Source organism: Cyprinodon tularosa, unplaced genomic scaffold, assembly GCF_016077235.1.
Source record: "Cyprinodon tularosa strain WSP-4 unplaced genomic scaffold, ASM1607723v1 ctg560, whole genome shotgun sequence".
NCBI lineage: Eukaryota > Metazoa > Chordata > Actinopteri > Cyprinodontiformes > Cyprinodontidae > Cyprinodon > Cyprinodon tularosa.
In genome coordinates this window covers 1,415,778-1,435,340 of record NW_024039297.1, presented here as the reverse complement: position 1 = coordinate 1,435,340, position 19,563 = coordinate 1,415,778, and the positions used below count along the sequence as shown (strand labels likewise).

Sequence of the window (19,563 nt, the reverse complement as noted above, 5' to 3'; positions counted from 1 at the left end):
TACAAAAACAATCAAGAAATAAGTAAAAATGTCTGAAATTAGGTGTATTTAGCCGTAATTTGAGTATGATGAATGAGATAATTTGCCAATGGAATGAACATTTTTACTCTTAAAATAAGATAATTAGATAGTATCCACTTGAAATAAGAGAATGCAGTTGTTTTTTCTTATTTTAAATGTAAATTGTCTTGTTTGATTGGCATTTACCTCCTCAATTCAAGAGAAAAAGCACTTTAAGAAAAAATTACTTATTGAGATTTACATTTTTTGCAGTGTATACTTTTCTTAATGTAATAGATCAGTAGGTTTCTGCTCTATGGAACTCGCAGGTACGTTTCAGGTACTTTTCTCCAGCTTTTTTCAGAAGAGACGACCTTTTTTAACCTTTTAAAGCCGCCTTCTTCTGGGTTTTATTGTTTTCCAGTTACGTTTATTATCATTTTACAAGAATTTGCACATAAATTGGATGATAAGTTGCTCAGTACTTCAGTGGCCTTTTTACCCAATATTTTTTTACTCTTAAGAGAACTTTTGGCTTTTCTACCAACCTCTTTCTAAATGCAGAGAGAAACTGAGAAGATTCTTTTTTTTTTAAATCAGCTAAAGGTTATATAACGGATCTTATAGGGTTTCATAATTCCCTGCATGGGACGGGTTACCTTCCATGAACTTACCGGTTACTTTCTCTACTTCCAGGATTCCACTTAGAACTCACTGATTTCCTTTAGGTTACATTTTGTGAAAATCCATCTTATATCAAGGTTATGTTTTGGAAGTCACAGGCATTTTATCCACTTTACGCGTTAATATGGGCATAAAAACGCATTTTATCAAACTTAGTGTAACGGGACCAGTGTTGGGGAAGTTACTTTAAAAATGTAATCCGTTACAGTTACATGTTACCTTGTTTAAAATGTATTTGTAGTTTAACTTTTTCGATTACTTTTAAAAAGTAATATAACTAATTACTTTTGATTACTTTTTGATTACTTTAAGGTTTTAATGAGTATTGACCATTGTTCAACATTTAATTTTTGAGAACTGAATGTGAACCTTGAAAAAGCACTAAGCTGAGAGGGAATTGCTGACAGGCAATCACAGGATGTCCACAAGAAGAGATGCCAGCAGCAGGCATGGAAGATTTTCTCAGACTCCTCTCATCGGGCCATACTCTTTTCTGTTCCTCCCCCAGGCTCTACCATTTACGCCGTTTGCAGACTAACACAAGCAGGTTCAGGTTGATAGCCGGCAAACACTTCTTGCACTGCACGGTTAAATTTGAGCTATTTTCACAGATGTAAATGAAATGCTCCTTAAATTTCCAGTGCTGGACGGCTGTCATTTTTGATGCGCTGCTTGAGCTGAAATAGAACCGTCCGCTCGCTTGCTGTTCCTCAAGGAGGCTCCACCAGCACAGGATGGATCATCAGAGTGGCAAATATGATAGAGACAAGGAGCCGTAGCGCGAAACGGAGATACAGGGCGCGAAGCAATAAAAATGTCATTACAGTAAATTTTTCGCAAAGGTTTTTCTTTATATTTAAAAAAAAATGTAACTAAATTTGTAATTCTTAATATTTTCGTAACTGTAACTGAATTACATATTTTCTAATTTTAACTGTAACGAATTACAGTTACTCTGTTTTTGTAATTAAATTATGTGACGTCGTTACATGTAATCCGTTACTCCCCAACACTGAACGGGACAGGGTGCTTTCTGGGAAATTATGTAGATTACAGTCCTGAAATTTACAGTTTACTGTCAAATAATTTAAATGGAAGAGGAAGAAATTTCTTAGAATCTAAAGGTGAGTTTTAATCATTTACAGCACATTGGCAGTGGTGGAAAGTAAAGTACATTTACTTGATTACCGTACTTAGATACTTCTTATTTTTGAGTATCTTTGGGAGTGGGACTTGTAACATTTTACTCAATTTCTAGGAAGCTGCTAGTTCCTTAACTTTTTAATCCATTGGTGCCGTTTTTCTGTCCTTAGGCAGGTAGAGTGAATGAATAACTGCACTGATTTAGAGATTTAATGACGTTCCACAGATGTGAGAAACTCAGAGTAGATATTCTTAGTAGTTTATGTTATAAAGGCATTAGTAGGATGAGTCTCAGATCAGTTCTAGTTTCTTTGTGGTAAATTAGATTCAACCTTTAATCTCTATTCCATAGAGAATCAAGACTTTTCTGTTTTATTTTTGGTTTGTTTTTATATAAGAAAATAAAACGGATGCCTTTTTTTAGGCATTTTAATGCTGAAGTTCTTTCCAGGTGGTGTAGAATCTATACCCCGTAGTTCTACGCATCAATACATCAGATGGTCTCTGAAGTTACAGGTTCTTTTAAAATTATTACAAAATTAAATTGGTATTTTTTAACTTTTTGTACTTTTGAATACTTAAGTATTTTTCAAAAGAGAGTACTTCAATGCTTTAACCTGAACAGATGTTTACCTGACGAACTTTTACTTGTAGTTGAGTAAGATTTGACTGAGTATCAATATTTTTACTCAGTTACTACTGTAAAGTACTTCATCTACTGCTGCACATTGGAAATTAAATCCTATAAATGACATTAAGGTGAGTTTCTCTGTACTTTCCAGATCATCCATAAAACCTTTCTAGAACTTAAAGGTTAGTTTTTCATTTGGGTTCATTTCTGGAACAACTTCACCAACATTTCAAAGTGAAACTCCTGATCTGAAGTGAAACTTTTATTTTCAGTGGGTTTCAGCTTGTGGCCTTTAAGGGACGATTTAAGCTGAGAACAAGCGGATCAGCAAAACAAGTCGTTTCCTTGAAGTTTAGGTTTTTCTTTCTGGAACTTTCAGGGAAGCTTTGCAGCATTTAGAGCTACTTTCAACTTAAAGTTTACATTTTTATTTCTTAAAGTAGGTTCATAAAAAATATTGTTTTTCTATTATGAAGGGTTCTTATTAACATTTTGGAGCTCAAAGGATTCACTTCAGAATTTAATGCACTGGAAAAACGACCTAGAATTAAGTCAACATTTCTTAATTAAGTGTATTTACCCTTAATTTGAGAAGGTTAATGAGATATTTTGCCAATGGAATGAGTATTTTTACTCTTAAAATAAGATATTTAGATAAAATACACTTGAAATAAGACAATGCAATTATGTTTTCTTATTTTAAGTGTAAGTTGTCTTGTTCCATTAGCAAAATATCCCTTTTACCTCCTCAATCCAAGAACAAATGCACTTATTTTAAGGAAAAAATTACTTATCTAGATTTTCATTTTTTCCAGTGTGGGGGAAAATTTTATATATTATAATAGAAGATTTTATAAATCAGCTAAAAAGGTTTCATGAATCCCAAGATTCCATTTTCAGCAAAAGTTATCATATACGCTCAGCAGTTGGTAAAATACAAAGATTTATTTAAAAAATGTGATTCCCTTGTTAACAACGATCCATAGGAAGCAAATATAACCTCAAAAAACAGAAAATAACTGGATGAGCGGGCTGTAGGTGAAAGAAATGAGTGTTTTGGGGTCTAAAGGAGACGCAGAGGTTCTGGGGGGGGGGGGTGGATATCAGGGGAACACGTCTCTTGGCAGCTCAAAGTCCTTGAAGGTGTAGAAGGAAATGTCTCCGTGGTCAACGACGGCGTAAACGACGGGAACGTCTCCGCTCTGAAAGGCCAGCTGCTTGATGACTCTGAGGTCAGGAACAGGACCGTCGAAACTGGAAAAAAAGGAGATTCTGTTGACTGGGAGGAAAAAGGAGAAACATCGTTTAGGAAATGAATCAACCGCGTGACGAATATTTTCTCTGACGTTTACTGAACAAAAAGAGTGACGCCTTTCATCAGGTCGTTGATTATTCCTGTCAGGAGGAGAACTGAGGTGTTCATGTTGGGTTCATTGTTTTCCTGTAAGTGGATCCTGAGTAAACGAGCATTCAGGACTTACCTGCAGACGCACATGCGGCTGTACGGTTTGCCCGGGTTGCTCTTTTTGAAGTCGGCCACCGAATCCGGCTGGTAAACATTGAAACAAATCCTCCACTCCTCAGAACCTTTTAACCTGAGCAGAAAAACAAACGACATCCATTCCTCCTGAGTGATGCAACCGTTCATCTGTATGGATCTGGACAGGAACGATCGTAAACAGCAAAGCGACGCGCTCACTTCGGATTTATGGCCCCTGGGTTTAACAGAGTCGGCCGACATGCGAGTCCAGTTTGATATTATGAAACAAAGATGCTGAGGAGACACCGAGTGCTGCTGATGATAAACAACCAATCCTTTAACTTTACTTTAGAGCCAACAGACGGGGAATCGTCTTAAATAGTTAACGGATTATTCCAATAATCGCCGCCTAAATTAGTCGTGGATTAATCACTAAACGAAGTACAAAGGCTCTAAATTATATGCAGACAGAAATATTAAAAATAAATGAATGTAAGCAGTAATTAAATTATACAACGAGAAATAAATCAATAAATTTCCATAAGCTTCTTTATTTAATCACCTCTGTGGTAAGTACCATAATAAATACCGAATGGTCTGCCATAAAATGAAATGAAACCAAATCTGCATTTTACATTTAAAACAAAAATAATTATTTCTGTTTAAACTCATTCAAATTAAAAATAAAATGTATTAAAGCATCTTTTTCTATCAGACTATTAATCCAAAAAGTATTTAATCGTTTGATAAAATAATCGTTATATATACAGGTAGATAGGCTAAAGCAGCCCCCCCCGTGCTTTAAATTTTATGTCGAATCAATCTTCACCCCCGCCCCTTTTTTCATGAGTAAACCAATGAAAAGTCAGCAGCAGTAAATTAATTATTGCAGTAAAATTTACTACAATCTCCTTTAAATTGATAAATTACCTCTAAAGTAAAATAATTTCAAGTTTAATTATTTAATCCTCAGTGTAATAAAAGTTTCAGTAAATAAATACATAAAAATCTCAATCATTTCTTCAATAAATTTCCTGCGCCGCCTCTAGGGGGCGTGCAAACTTCAGGTTGGGAACCATGTAAGCAATAAAACATCCGTGACTCATCATTTAGTTTAATGATTTCTATTAAAGTTTGCATAAATCTGTTATTATTTACACTAAATATCAGATTATAAAAAAAAAACTAATTTGCTTCTACATGAATCTAAATGAATAAACTTCTTCTGATGGAATCTCCAGACGTTCTGTGTTGATTGGCGTCACATCTGGCTCCGTTAATCAACACGTTTGATTTGCTTTTTAGTTTACAGCCTTTAGTAAAGACTTCAACCTGAGCAGAAACTGGAATAACTGCAAACATCTGCAGAGTCTCCAAAGAGGAAGGATTTATTCAACGGAGAGAAAAAAAAACGCTGCTGCTTTTCACAGCTGTTATCTTAAAAAAAAGATAAAAAAGGAAATGACTTCAGCTCCTTTAAAGGAAAAGTCGCTCATATTCAGAATCCAAACTTCTGAAAGTTCTTAAAATGTGAAATGATTCCATCCTGTTCAATAAATGATCTGTGTTTTTAATTCAGACTAATTTTCATGTGAATGTGCTTTACTGGAGGCATCCATGTTTGTCAAAGAACACTACTGCCACCTACTGGTTAGTGACGTCACGGTGCGGTATCGGCTGTTGATCAAGTCCCAGTGCTGTATCTGGTGTTTGTCACAACGCGCTATTATCCAAGTCATCTTGAAAACATTCTTCTTCCAAATGTTGGCTACATATTACCTGTTTTTCACCATTATCATGAATCAGAAAGGTGAAATAATATTTTTTTTTTTCACTTTTACCCGATGTATTCCAGCATCCAGCTGCCATGCACGTGGGCATTGTCAGTTTCACTATAGCTCTGGTGAATTTCAATGGTGAAGTCCTCTGGAAATCTTCAATAATTGTTGTTGATTGCAGATGTGTCTAGTAGTTCCCATTGATTTAGCTTGGAAAGCGGGGAGAATGGCGCTAGGCTTACCGCACCGTGACGTCACTGCTGGAAGATGGCAGGAGCGAACAAAAATGGCCGCTCCCAGACTCAGTGATACTCACTGATTAAGACTAAATTAATTAAATCACTGTGATCGTATTAGTTTCAGATATAAATAATGATCCATTGATTATTCCTTGCTGGCCGGACTTTTCCTTTAAAGAAAAGGTTAATCAGACGGTTTGATGTGAAAGGAGTCGTTATCGAACCGTGTGTTTTCTCAGCAGTACCTGGATGCTCCCTCCAGCAGGTCAGTAGATTTGATCACACTGATTTTCTCCAGCAGCTCGTCTGAAAGAAGCAGAGATCGTCTCAGTCTGATAGCATCTGCTACGTCGGCGCCGCGCGGTCCGCCACCAACTCACCGGTGGCGATGGGCTGGGTCGGGTCGTGTAAAGGTTTAACTTTCCCTTTCCACAGGTGGGCCGGTCGGCCCTGTCGGGTGGCCTGCCGCCGGGCCAGCAGCTCGTGGTACTCCGCCCAGTTTCTGCAGCTTTGAACCTGAAAGACGTGGAATCAGAACCAGCAGAGACGCTGAAGGTTCCGCTTTGCTGCCTGACGGGACGCCTTTACCTGCCTGTCTTTGTTCACATCCCGGCGCCGCCTGCGTCTCTCCATCTGCTCCTCCCTCGCAGACATCCTCACCTTCCGCAGGTTTATTCTCTGCATCCAGGAGGCGACGTCACACAGCCCCACCTTCACGCCTCCGGGAAGCAGGGAGGGGTCCGGAGGGGCCACGGAGCCGGGTCGACCGGAGCCCAGGTCAGGGAAGGAGATGGCGCTGAAGTTCCAGCGGAAGCGACCGGATGGGGAAGCGCAGGGCGACCTTTTGTCCTCCTCCGGGGCGTCCATCACCCACCAGGTCCGGCCCTCACCTGCGGGGCCCGGAGGGGGCGTCTGAGGCTCTGCAGAGGACGGAAGGTCAGACTCTGCTACTTCACCCTCCTCCATTCTCTCAGCCTGCGACTCTCCTGCTGCTTTCCTGCGACTGACGGAGCAAACGTGGACACGGTGAACACCAAAAGCTCTCAGCCAAAAGCGGTGATCAGCTCTGGGTCTCTGCTCACCTGCAGGTCGGCGTCGGGCTGGGGCTGCGCTTCCTCTTCAGCGGCCACCCCCCTCGGTCTCGCTGCCTAGGCAGGTTCAGCTGCCTGGCGTAGGGAGACGGCTCAGCGCTGGAAGGAACCAGGAAAAACACGACAGAAGAGAAGAAGAACGGCTTTAAAAGCAGAAACAGGAGAGCTGTGGCTTAAAAACTAATTTTTCTGAAAGCTAAAAGGAATTAGCTTCATCTGGTCTGTTCCTGATTGGTTGTGACTCCATCCTGGAGAGAAATATCAGCTGTGCTGCTGCCATCAACACCTTTGTTTCTAGATGTTGGAGCTTGGCCTGTTTTCCAGTGTAGTCCTGTTTCTCTGACTGTGACTAACTGGATGTGCTCTCTTCATCCTCTGACATGGGAGCTGGCTCGGAGCTCGTCTGCCTGGCTGTGTGTTTCCTGGACGGGGCCGCCTGTGGAGCTGGTTGACAGTTGCCTTTTGTATCTATGCTTCTTTTTCTATGTCTACTTCTGTCTCCTTGAACCCCAGTGGGCCTCAGCAGATGGCCGCTCACACTGAGCCTGGTTCTGCTGGAGGTTTCTTCCTGTTCAAAGGGAGTTTTTCCTCTCCACTGTCGCTACAAGCATGCTTAGTGTGAGGGATTGCTGAAGAGTCAATGAGTCGATGCAATCAGCTGGTTTTCCTTAGATAGAAAACTTTAAATCAATCTGACTGGATGATCTGGTGAACTGGAAAGTTCCTTGAGATGACATGATGTGAATTGGCGCTATAGAAATAAACTGAATAGAATTAGCTTGGATTACCCTTAAAGTCATCAAATACACTCACCGGCCACTTTATTAGGTACACCTGTCCAACTGCTCGTTAACACTTAATTTCTAAGCAGCCAATCACATGGTGGCAACTCAGTGCATTTAGGCATGTAGACATGGTCAAGACAATCTCCTGCAGTTCAAACTGAGCATCAGTATGGGGAAGAAAGGTGATTTGAGTGACTTTGAACGTGGCATGATTGTTGGTGCCAGAAGGGCTGGTCTGAGTATTTCAGAAACTGCTGATCTACTGGGATTTTCACACACAACCGTCTCTAGGGTTTACAGAGAATGGTCCGAAAAAGAAAAAACATCCAGTGAGCGGCAGTTCTGTGGGCGGAAATGCCTTGTTGATGCCAGAGGTCAGAGGAGAATGGCCAGACTGGTTCGAGCTGATAGAAGGGCAACAGTGACTCAAATAACCACCCGTTACAACCAAGGTGGGCAGAAGAGCATCTCTGAACGCACAGTACGTGGAACTTTGAGGCAGATGGGCTACAGCAGCAGAAGACCACACCGGGTGCCACTCCTTTCAGCTAAGAACAGGAAACTGAGGCTACAATTTGCACAAGCTCATGGAAATTGGACAATAGAAGATTGGAAAAACGTTGCCTGGTCTGATGAGTCTCGATTTCTGCTGCGACATTCGGATGGTAGGGTCAGAATTTGGCGTCTACAACATGAAAGCATGGATCCATCCTGCCTTGTATCAACGGTTCAGGCTGGTGGTGGTGGTGTCATGGTGTGGGGAATATTTTCTTGGCACTCTTTGGGCCCCTTGGTACCAATTGAGCATCGTTGCAACGCCACAGCCTACCTGAGTATTGTTGCTGACCATGTCCATCCCTTTATGACCACAATGTACCCAACTTCTGAAGGCTACTTTCAGCAGGATAATGCGCCATGTCATAAAGCTGGAATCATCTCAGACTGGTTTCTTGAACATAACAATGAGTTCACTGTACTCAAATGGCCTCCACAGTCACCAGATCTCAATCCAATAGAGCATCTTTGGGATGTGGTGGAATGGGAGATTAGCATCATGGATGTGCAGCCGACAAATCTGCGGCAACTGTGTGATGCCATCATGTCAATATGGACCAAACTCCCTGAGGAATGCTTCCAGCACCTTGTTGAATCTATGCCACCAAGAATTGAGGCAGTTCTGAAGGCAAAGGGGGGTCCAACCCGTTACTAGCATGGGGTACCTAATAAAGTGGCCGGTGAGTGTATATATATGACTAACTGACTTTAATCATCTAAAAACCTTTAAATCAGAGGCCCAGTTTTATCATTATTTAATTGCATCTTAAAGCAGCAAAAACTTCCCTCCATGAGACAAAGACCAAACTCCAGCTTCTGTTACCTGAGATCAAATCTGTGAACCACGTAGCCGAGCCTCTTCAGATGCCCAAACACCTTCAATGTGAGAGAAGAACCATCAGATCAGACCAGAAACGCAGCTTCCAGCTTTAATCAGAGCATCAGAGGAGAAACGCACCTGGTACTGCTGCAGGCTGACAGCGTCTGCAGACAGAAACATCTCATAGCCGTCCTGGATGGACAGCGGCAGGTCCTGATTAAACACCAGCAGGCTGCCCTGCATCCAGAAACACATTCAGTCAGGAGGGGAAGAAACTCCTCCGACACATTAGTTAAATAACGAGTGATACTCACACACTCCATCAGGTAGAGAGCCTCTTCAGGGAGGAGATACTGCTTCCCTTCTGCAGAGAAACCCATCGTCTGCCAGAACTTACCCTGAAAACAACAATGATCCATTATTACATGACAAATAAGAAACAAAGAAGCTATTTATTACAAAATATTGACTTTCATTTGTTTATTAATGGATGCCTGGAGGCCATGTTTGAACAGAACGAGAAGAGCTGATCTGAATTCATAAACTGCATCTTTAGAAATATCTGTTTTTTTTTACTCAAAAAGAGGAACAATAAAAACCAAAAAGATTAAAGTTTACTGAAAAACAGAAAGCGTAAAGTGTAAGAACGGTAAAAATGAAGAGCTAGTTGACAATCATTTACCTAATAAAGTTTAATTAATACTAAAATAAAATAAACATATGTATAAGGAAAGGAGGAGAGGCCATGGATGAAGACTATCAGCCGGCTTCAAAGTGATTCTGGGAAACCATCCAGCTCCTCTGGAGGGGAGAGCAGAGCTTTGCTAACGATGTTTTCATCGTCCGCTGGACGGAGGAAGGAAGACTTTGAGGTTTGCTGGTGAAAGTTGGAAGTTAAGTTGATCCTTTCCCGCAATCATCGCAACCCCAACCCTTACAGGGGATCAGAAGAACTCGCCTATTCAGCCAGGCCAACAATTCCCTCTAACGACCCCCCTTTCAGAGACACAGACAGGTATGGGGCCAAACGATCCCCATTCCAAAGGGGGGGGGACCCGTTCATCCATTTCAATTTCCATGTTTTCTAAACAAAAGCAAGGCTATGTTGGCTTACTGTATAAAACGAGTAGGGTTGTCAAAAGTATCGATACTGAAACGTTGTATCCGGATACAATACTCGTTTTTAAAAGTATCGATACAGTGCTACCACCAGTGGCACCTAAGCAGTCATTCATCTAAGGTGCAGAATGGAGGAAAATGCACTTTCTGAACACTGTGTGATTGAATAATTCTACGCACTTTTCAGTTTCAGACTTTTTTTTGTAAGAGGTGCAGCTGCTGAGAATTATTTTTGTTTCTTAACCGGTTTGGCTAGTGTCATTGTTATGTGTGCAAAGCATAGCCAGGGAAGGAACACTTAATTAAGTTTTTTTTATCAAGCTTGCTTAATATTGTGCACAGCATACAACCTCAAAACATTGTTCTTATTGTTTATTGTATTTATTTATTAATGAAAATATTTCTGTTGAATTTTGGAGTCTTTGTTTTTATTCTTGTGGTATCGAAAATGGTATCGAGTATCGAATATTTTCCTTACTATCGGTATCGAGTTGAAAAGTTTAGTATCGTGACAACCCTAAACGAGTAACCAATTAAAAATCATTAGGGTCCAATTAAAGATAATCATCAACCAGCAAAGGTCAGGAGACATTTTTAATTATAATCTGTTACTTTAAACAGAATTAAACACTGAAATAAAATGAGGTTTTTATGCATCCATGTCATACATTGACTTTTTAAATCTAAAAAAAATATATATATAAAAAATTTACTTTCTGTCCTCCTCCCCCCATTTCCTCTGACAACCACTGAATCATAAAACCATCACTAGCTCTTATATGTGGGCAGAAGTGCAGCTAATGAGCAAAGTTAGTTTGACTTTAAAGATGTATTAAATTCAGAGCTGCATATGCCTCCATCTCCCATCATGCACCAAATAAACAAATAACCACCAAATCCTGCAGCAAAAGGAGATTATTTACAAACAACTAGAAGATCTTACAGCAGGAGTCTGAAGCTCCACAATCCGGTCATCTGGAATCCATGTGGCTTTCACCAGGTTCCCTCTGCAAAGGCATAAAACCAAGAAAATCTGATGTATCTGCTTTCCTACCACCCAACAGGAAAGGAGATTTTAAGAGCGGACCATCTGACTCACAGCCGCTCGACTCGCTCCTCCGATATGAGATTCCAGTGTTCGTCCAAACTCTGCTGCAGACGCAGTCTTTGCTCCTCCGTCTCGTCGGGATAGAAGTCCTTCTGTCCTCGAGCCGGGATCTTATGGCTCCTGGAGCGGGCTGCAAACAGCTCGCATGGACTGCAGCATATTAGGAGACAAGCAAACTGAATTTAACAATAGAACGGATTCATTTAATCAACCATCCAAAAGGAAAAGATACAGATAAAAGAAATGATTTTAGAAAAGGCCGCATAATCTTTCATAAAGAACTGAATCTGTTACCAGAAAGAACTGAATCTGTTACCAGAAAGAACTAAATCTGTTACCAGAAAGAACTAAATCTGTTACCAGAAAGAACTGAATCTGTTACCAGAAAGAACTAAATCTGTTACCAGAAAGAACTGAATCTGTTACCAGAAATAACTGAATCTGTTACCAGAAAGAACTAAATCTGTTACCAGAAAGAACTAAATCTGTTACCAGAAAGAACTGAATCTGTTACCAGAAATAACTGAATCTGTTACCAGAAAGAACTAAATCTGTTACCAGAAAGAACTGAATCTGTTACCAGAAAGAACTAAATCTGTTACCAGAAAGAACTGAATCTGTTACCAGAAATAACTGAATCTGTTACCAGAAAGAACTAAATCTGTTACCAGAAAGAACTAAATCTGTTACCAGAAAGAACTGAATCTGTTACCAGAAATAACTAAATCTGTTACCAGAAAGAACTGAATCTGTTACCAGAAATAACTGAATCTGTTACCAGAAAGAACTGAATCTTTAATAAAGTACTGAATCTCTTAGAACTGAATCTGTTACCAGAAAGAACTGAATCTGTTACCAGAAAGAACTGAATCTGTTACCAGAAAGAACTGAATCTGTTACCAGAAAGAACTGAATCTGTTACCAGGAAGAACTGAATCTGTTACCAGGAAGAACTGAATCTGTTACCAGAAAGAACTGAATCTGTTACCAGAAAGAACTGAATCTGTTCCCAGAAAGAACTGAATCTGTTACCAGGAAGAACTGAATCTGTTACCAGAAAGAACTGGACCTTTAATAAAGAACTGAATCTGTTAGAACTATTATTCATTTTTTGTTATTGTCAAGACTTTGTTGTAAAATAGTAGTGAACAGTAAATTTGTGTTGTGTCCAACTAAAGGCTTTTTGTCCTTATAAGTTTGTCTAAACTTCTTCTTTTTCAATCTATGTGTTTTTTTATCATTATGTATGCATATGTGAACATCCTGCCATAATGCAAGAGCACATAATTTCAATTTGAGAAAAGAATTTCATCTTCTTGCACTCAAAACTTATAATGCTCACACTCAAAACATGCGCTCTCTCTCAAATATTTTCTTCTTGCACTCAAAACTTATAATGCTCACACTCAAAACATGCGCTCTCTCTCAAATATTTTCTCTTCTCTCAAATCTTTGTTTCTTCTCTCAGATTTAATGCTTCTTTCACAGATATTTTCTCCTCTCGCTTGCCTCCTTCTGTTCGCGCACAAACCGCGCTCTGCTCGGGTCTGATATGCGCTCACAAACCTGTAGGCTCTGCTTGCGGATTTTTTCTGCTCTCTCGCGGATTGCAGGAGGATCGTCGCCTAGCAACCCTTCCAGCCAATAGAACGACAGCCTACTGTTTAACCCTACTGAGTGTGCCTGTGCTACTACGCCACTTATAAGAGCGTCAGCTGAAACTGTTATTTACAGTAGTTTTGTGGCTCGATTCAACAAAGTTCAGTACTTATGGATAACCCAAACAGTTCTGTACTTTTAAACAGTTAGTGGTTTGTTATGTACAAAAGCAAAGAACCGACATATTAAATTATTATCTTGAAATACTTTGCTAGTATTAATTTCAAAATGTAGGGGAAAAAATAAATTTTTTACAAAAAGTAAAAATGTTGGATGGTTATTTCCAATTATTATTATGGTGTTATGTGTCAAGTCAACTTTCTTATTGACGTGAACACCAAGGTATTTGAAACAAGGGCGTTGGTTTGATTTCAACTTTGGTAGGGACACTATTCTTCAGTTTCATTGGTCCTTTGCAAAAAATATGCATGCTCTTTTTTAAGCTTAATGTGAGCTTCAGGGCTCATTTTGTTTAAAGAGAACAGCAGCATTTCTTGCTACATTAATACAAATCTTATAAGCACAACATGCACTAGATGCTGTTTATCAATATTTAAAGCATAACTGGCTCTGATGAATGTGGAATTAGGACTTTTTCCACTTTGAAAAGGATTGCATTTAAATTTACCTGCTACTAAGACAGTGTCTGTTTAACCAAATATAGTCTGTAATATGTGGATTTATCCTGTGTTTTCTTCTGAAGATATAGAATTGTGCAGAGGTAAACAGAGGTAAAACCCACTCTTATTTTTTATTATCTAATATGCTCTCTCTGGATCATGCAAAATAATACATTCAAGGGACAGCAAATAAATGAATTGTATTTACATGTGCACTGGAACTATAAGAGGAACTGACAGTGAGCATTTAAAATATTAATATTAGAAGTTGTACATCTGGGCTGTAGTTACTCTGTTTAGCTAATTTCATGTATTTTATCTATGGCTGAAACAATTAATCATATTAACAAATTATTTAAATAATCGTGAACTATGTAATTGATTAATCGTAAACTGGAGTATAGGGCCACTAAAATGTGCCTTTAGCCGACAGAGCGACCCACTTAGAGCAGGAATTATACCAAGATTGTAAAAAAATATGTAAACATTTTGCATTTATGAAGTAAAAAAAAATAGTTTTTGTCTGTCAATATTCTCCATCCAGAACTCCTCCAAAGGAAACGTTTAAACGTTTCTGTTTCACCTGGTTTCATTTCAGAAAAGATCTTCTTTAAGGAGCCTTTGGCTATCTGATTAAAAGATAAAATAAAGAAATCCTAACGTTGTTAACTTACATTTCTCAAGTTCCACAAATCAAAAAACTCTCTCCTGCTTCTTTACAGAACTCCAATCAGAAGCTTTCGCCTGTTTTAGCATAGATAATAAGTTTTTTAATTCGGACTAGTTTCGTAGCCCAATATTAATTTATTTTAGCGTCTTTTTTTTCGCGCTCCAAGCACCCGCTGGAGTTTGGCTGTGACTCCTAACTTTAAACACAGGTGTTTTTTCTCACAACAGTCCACAAAGTCGATGATGACTGACCGGTACTCCAGCTCATTCCCCTCAGCCCACGAGGTGAAGGTGTAGAGGGTGAAGAGAAATGGAGACAGGACGGTGGCCTGGAGGCCCCAGTGCTGCAGACTGCCACCTCTGACTGATAGCCTTGCAGCCACAGGGCTGTCAGTCAGAGAAAATCCTGACTTTGATTTTCTTATAGAAGTCAGGAGAAAAAGATTTCTCTTCCAGGGTCAAGTCATCCACGCCTCTGAAAGTTAACGATCTCACTCTTAACTAAATATAAAATTTGAGGTCTGATTAAACATGATAACATTTAAATAAATAAATACCAATTTTAATATCATAATACAGTACTTATTATTTATTAACCTGCTGATATAGCCAACAAACCGCATAGTTAGTCCAATGAAAAGCTCCTTTGAGGTGAAAACAGCGGTGGCTTTCAGAAGACATAAGTCTCCTTTCCTTGTAGTGTCCTACTAGAGCTGCGATTGGACTCCTCTTTCGAACCAATTGTCCACTCATCCAACATTTTAAAACATCCATAACTCACTGACTGGTTAAAACGTAAAGATTTGCCATTATACTAACAAAGTATTTCAAGATAATAATTTAATATGTCGGTTCTTTGCTTTTGTACATAACAAACCACTAATTGTTTAAAAGTACAGAACTGTTTGGATTATCCATAAGTACTGAACTTTGTTGAATCGAGCCACAAAACTACTGTAAATAGCAGTTTCAGCTGACGCTCTTATAAGTGGCGTAGTAGCACAGGCACACTCAGTAGGGTTAAACAAGCGCACCCTTTCCCAGGCTGTCGTTCTATTGGCTGGAAGGGTTGCTAGGCGACGATCCTCCTGCAATCCGCGAGAGAGCAGAAAAAATCCGCAAGCAGAGCCTACAGGTTTGTGAGCGCATATCAGACCCGAGCAGAGCGCGGTTTGTGCGCGAAGAGAAGGAGGCAAGCGAGAGGAGAAAATATCTGTGAAAGAAGCATTAAATCTGAGAGAAGAAACAAAGATTTGAGAGAGAAGAGAAAATATTTGAGAGAGAGCGCATGTTTTGAGTGTGAGCATTATAAGTTTTGAGTGCAAGAAGATGAAATTCTTTTCTCAAATTGAAATTATGTGCTCTTGCATTATGGCAGGATAATTCTCCCATATATATATATATATATATATATATATATATATATATATATATATATATATATATTAGAATTTGTTTTGGTCTTTTAATGGGTTCTTAGATGTCAAAGATTATTATAATTTTATCTCTGGATCCTCTTTCATGTGATTAAAATGAGATCTAAGGAGCCTCCTATTCATTCTAACAGCAGCTGTCTGAACTGTGGTCTGATCCAAGATGGCCGCCCTCTATGCACGTCGGCCTGCGTCCAAATAGGCGTCTACGTATATAACTGTGTATCTATTAATAGCTCTGTTCTCGAAGAACAAATCATTTGGTTATGATTCACTGCAAAGGAATACTTGATTAACCTGTTTAAATGTTTGTTATTTCATTTAAAACTCTAAGATCTATTGCTTAGTTTGAACCGTAAATGAGTCAGATATGTATATCCAAATTATGTGTAGTTAATTTAACTGTTTTTAATCAAAACATTCAAAAGAGGGAGACAGAGTAACATGTCCAAACCGGATGAACTAACAGTTAGCATCGAGTAATTCCTGGGCTAACTAGCGACCACATAGTTCCGACCATAGATATCTATGGTTCCGACAGCCCAAAATAAGCAACAACATCCAAAATAAACCTAACGTGATGTATGATATTTTAAACCTGTCTATAAATTCTGGTTATCCGGGTTTATAAAGTTAAATCAAACCTTAATATCTCATTGAAGAAGTTCTCTGCGCTCTCTGGCTTGTTTTGGTCCGCCATGACAGCCTCAATACTTCTCCGATCTTCTTCCGGGTCCTAACTTCTTTTTCTTCTTCTTCTTTATGAGATTTTATAGGCGGTTGGCACGTAACGAAATGGTGCATTACCGCCACCAGCTGGTATGGAGTGTGAATCTGAATGGCTACTACCTACTCATACTGAACAAAACAAAATCAACAAAATAAAACCAAAATAAGATTAAAATCCTCTCAATTACACTGATTAATCTAAGATAATGAAAAACAATTACATCATACTTTTATTAAATTAAAGTGTATTCTCTCTTTATTAAGATTGTGATCCAATTCCCTCCCTTATCTGTCATACTTCTTACAGTCAACCATAACACGTTCAATGGTCTCTTGTTGCTCAGAGTATTCACACATAACAGTGCTATTTTGAATAAAGTACTGTTTAATCCTGTTTGCCTAAATCTAAGTCTTGATATAATTGTTTCTTCTCTTCTGTTCCTTCCTGCACATCTCATTTCTCCCTCTCTCCTCTAAATCAGATGAAACCACCATCCTTTCCCCTCTTCTTCCCATTGCTTGATGCTCTTTGTTTCCATCTTTCTAATTTTAACGGACAGATCGATGGCTTCTCTTATTGTAGCCTCCTTTGCAGCCTTATCTGTCTTTTCATTTCCTTTAACTCCCCTGTTTTTTTAATTTAACCTTTATTTTACCAGGAAGTCCCTTGAGATAAAATCTTATTTTCGAAGGAGACCTGACTCTGTTGTGCTCCCTGTGTGCTGGTACCCATAGAAATATGGCTGTTATGCCCATATTTTGAAGCAAAATCATTTTAGTTTAAATTGTTCCACCTAATTTAAGAATAGCTTCTACAGCACAGCATTTTTTAGCTAACTTACCATTTTAATGAGATTTCTCAACATGAGTTGAGTCCCTTATGAGTCCCTTCAAGGTTTTATTTCTTGCACGTCTCTGTTTTGCCTTGTGATTAAAAATGTTCCCCCTTCTGAAGAACCATAGGCCGCTATTAGAGGGCTTCATCACTAGTGTTTGGTTTCTGTTCTGCAGCTGATCAGACTTAATAATATTACTTTAGCGATAGTTTCAAAGTGTTGCTTTATTGTATATCTCGTACCATGTCTTTCGGTTGTGCTGTTCTTTTTCCATCTCATTACAGGTGTTGAAGCAGACTGAAAATGTTTTATCATTGTCTCCTTTCTATCTCTTTTTCTTTCATCTTTTCTCTTTTTTTCTATTTTTTCCTTTTCTTCTTCTGTTTTTCTGCTCTATTTACATTGCAGTGTCCATATAAACTATAAAACTCCCTGCATAATTATAATAAAGCAATTTATATGCATGAAACAAGTGGAGCAATATGGCAATTGCCATACTGCTACACTTGTGAAAGGAAAATCTGTTGGGCTCTTTTTGGCATCAAGACAATTATTCTTATTGCCACATTGCCAGACAGGACACTGTAAAAAAGAAAAAAAAAAAAAGGAGAGCCAGACCACCAGCATACCAGCGAGAGGCAGCACTGGAAATCTCAGCTGAAAGCTCTCTGCTGCAGCCAGCCTGTGGGGGATTTCCGTTCGCAGCAACTGAAAGTGAATAGAAAGAGTTTTTAAGTTTGTGGTAAAAACTGTGAGTACCAGAATATACAATGAAAGGTGGAACTAGAAGACCTGAGTGGTCTGAGAGGTCCAGATGACCAGATACTGTATGGGAGGTTAAAGGTTATTTGATTAAATAGTATTAAGTTACAACAGCCTCGTTCAAATAATGGTTCTACTGTCTAATTATTAACTAGGAGGAAAAAGATATCTGAATTTTAAGAGGCCACAGTCAAAAGAAAACACAGGATCCAGGAGGACATACTATGCAAAACATAAGGCCCAGAGGAACTGCCGTCTGTGTCACAGTGAGCTGCAAGGGAGGGCCAGCTAATCCTTGAACAAACCATCACCAACTCAGGCGAACTTAAACGGTTTACATGGAAATTATTTTATCAACTCAAGAAGGTAGTGAGGCCTTTGTTGAGGGTTTTGCATTCAACTGTTCAGTTAGTCCTTCTGCTGGTTTCCATCTGACAACTGGGAATAAGGCCTCCATTTATTTAAATATTCCTTAACTGCCTCTTCAACTCCCAACATTTATATTTTACAAACATTTGCATATTACTGACCTCTTCCATTCTTCCTGTCCTTCTGTGGAATGTGACAACAGAAATATCGGGTTGGTATTATTCAAAAGGGAACACAGTACCAGCTGATCTTAAGTAACTTTTATGAAAATTACTTCATTAAGTGAAGAACATAGTGAGGCTCTTTGTTAGCCTCAAACCCAGATAACACAGAGGTCCTCCTCTGCATTCAAATGTTCATTTGGTCCTTCTGGTTTCTTTCTAACAGCTGTGAATGATGCCTATTAACCCTAATCAACATAGACATTTCAGACTGAGGGCAGCTGAGTCCAGGCAGCCTACAACCTGGATGGGAATGCACAGGGAGGATACTGGTCAAACTGGGACTATAGCCTTCTGGACAAGAACTACAAAAAATTATCAACTTTTGAAGGTGTGTGCATTAGTATGTGTCACACAGGGAAAAAAAATGCATTCTTGTTAACCTCTTTGAGGTGGGCCTATATCCTGACATGCAAAGGATTGTGGGTAACTGTATAGCTCACGTATAAGCTACAGCAACAGGATTAAAAAATTAGTGAACGAACCACCTAAATAAAAACACACTTCATCTTTATTTTGTAAAGATGAAGTCACAATTATATTTTGTTAAACTTTAATTCATTAATTTAATGAATAAAATATAATATAGGCCCACCACTTTAATTTGAATAACCTTTTTTTAAACGATGAACCTCTTTATATCTTGCAAAAACAGAAAGATTTGTGAACGAAATAAAAGTTTGTCCCAAATTAAACATGCAGGCATTTTAACAACATAGCCTAACAAACAAATGTAGGCTACATGAGAGATACACAGACATACCATGCTAATGGGAGCAGTGGGCCTGATGGCTTCTACAGTTTGTCTAGTCTGGGCTTGATGTCTGACAGA

General features: G+C 39.0%; 1 protein-coding gene across 1 annotated transcript; it reads right to left on the bottom strand.

The window, feature by feature from the left end:
- Positions 1-3,387: 3,387 nt before the first annotated feature.
- tsen54 (TSEN54 tRNA splicing endonuclease subunit) lies at positions 3,388-16,572 on the bottom strand. The gene is made up of 12 exons (XM_038305605.1): positions 16,459-16,572; positions 11,425-11,583; positions 11,269-11,332; positions 9,521-9,604; positions 9,345-9,443; positions 9,210-9,262; positions 7,038-7,145; positions 6,544-6,958; positions 6,336-6,471; positions 6,201-6,261; positions 3,940-4,053; positions 3,388-3,712 (listed from the first exon to the last, which is right to left on the bottom strand). The coding sequence occupies exons 1-12, from the start codon at positions 16,512-16,514 to the stop codon at positions 3,562-3,564; spliced, it is 1,500 nt and encodes a 499-aa protein (XP_038161533.1). The 5' UTR covers positions 16,515-16,572; the 3' UTR covers positions 3,388-3,561.
- Between the last annotated feature and the right edge of the window lie 2,991 nt (positions 16,573-19,563).

Excerpts from the sequence above, each read along its gene's own strand:
- tsen54 (XM_038305605.1), bottom strand. The coding sequence starts at position 16,514 with ATGGCGGACCAAAACAAGCCAGAGAGCGCAGAGAACTTCTTCAATGAG. Across the intron at positions 9,444-9,520 it reads CTCTCTACCTGATGGAGTGT|GGCAGCCTGCTGGTGTTTAA; the intron begins GTGAGTATCACT and ends TTCTGGATGCAG. Across the intron at positions 4,054-6,200 it reads CTGCTGGAGGGAGCATCCAG|GTTAAAAGGTTCTGAGGAGT; the intron begins GTACTGCTGAGA and ends TTTTCTGCTCAG.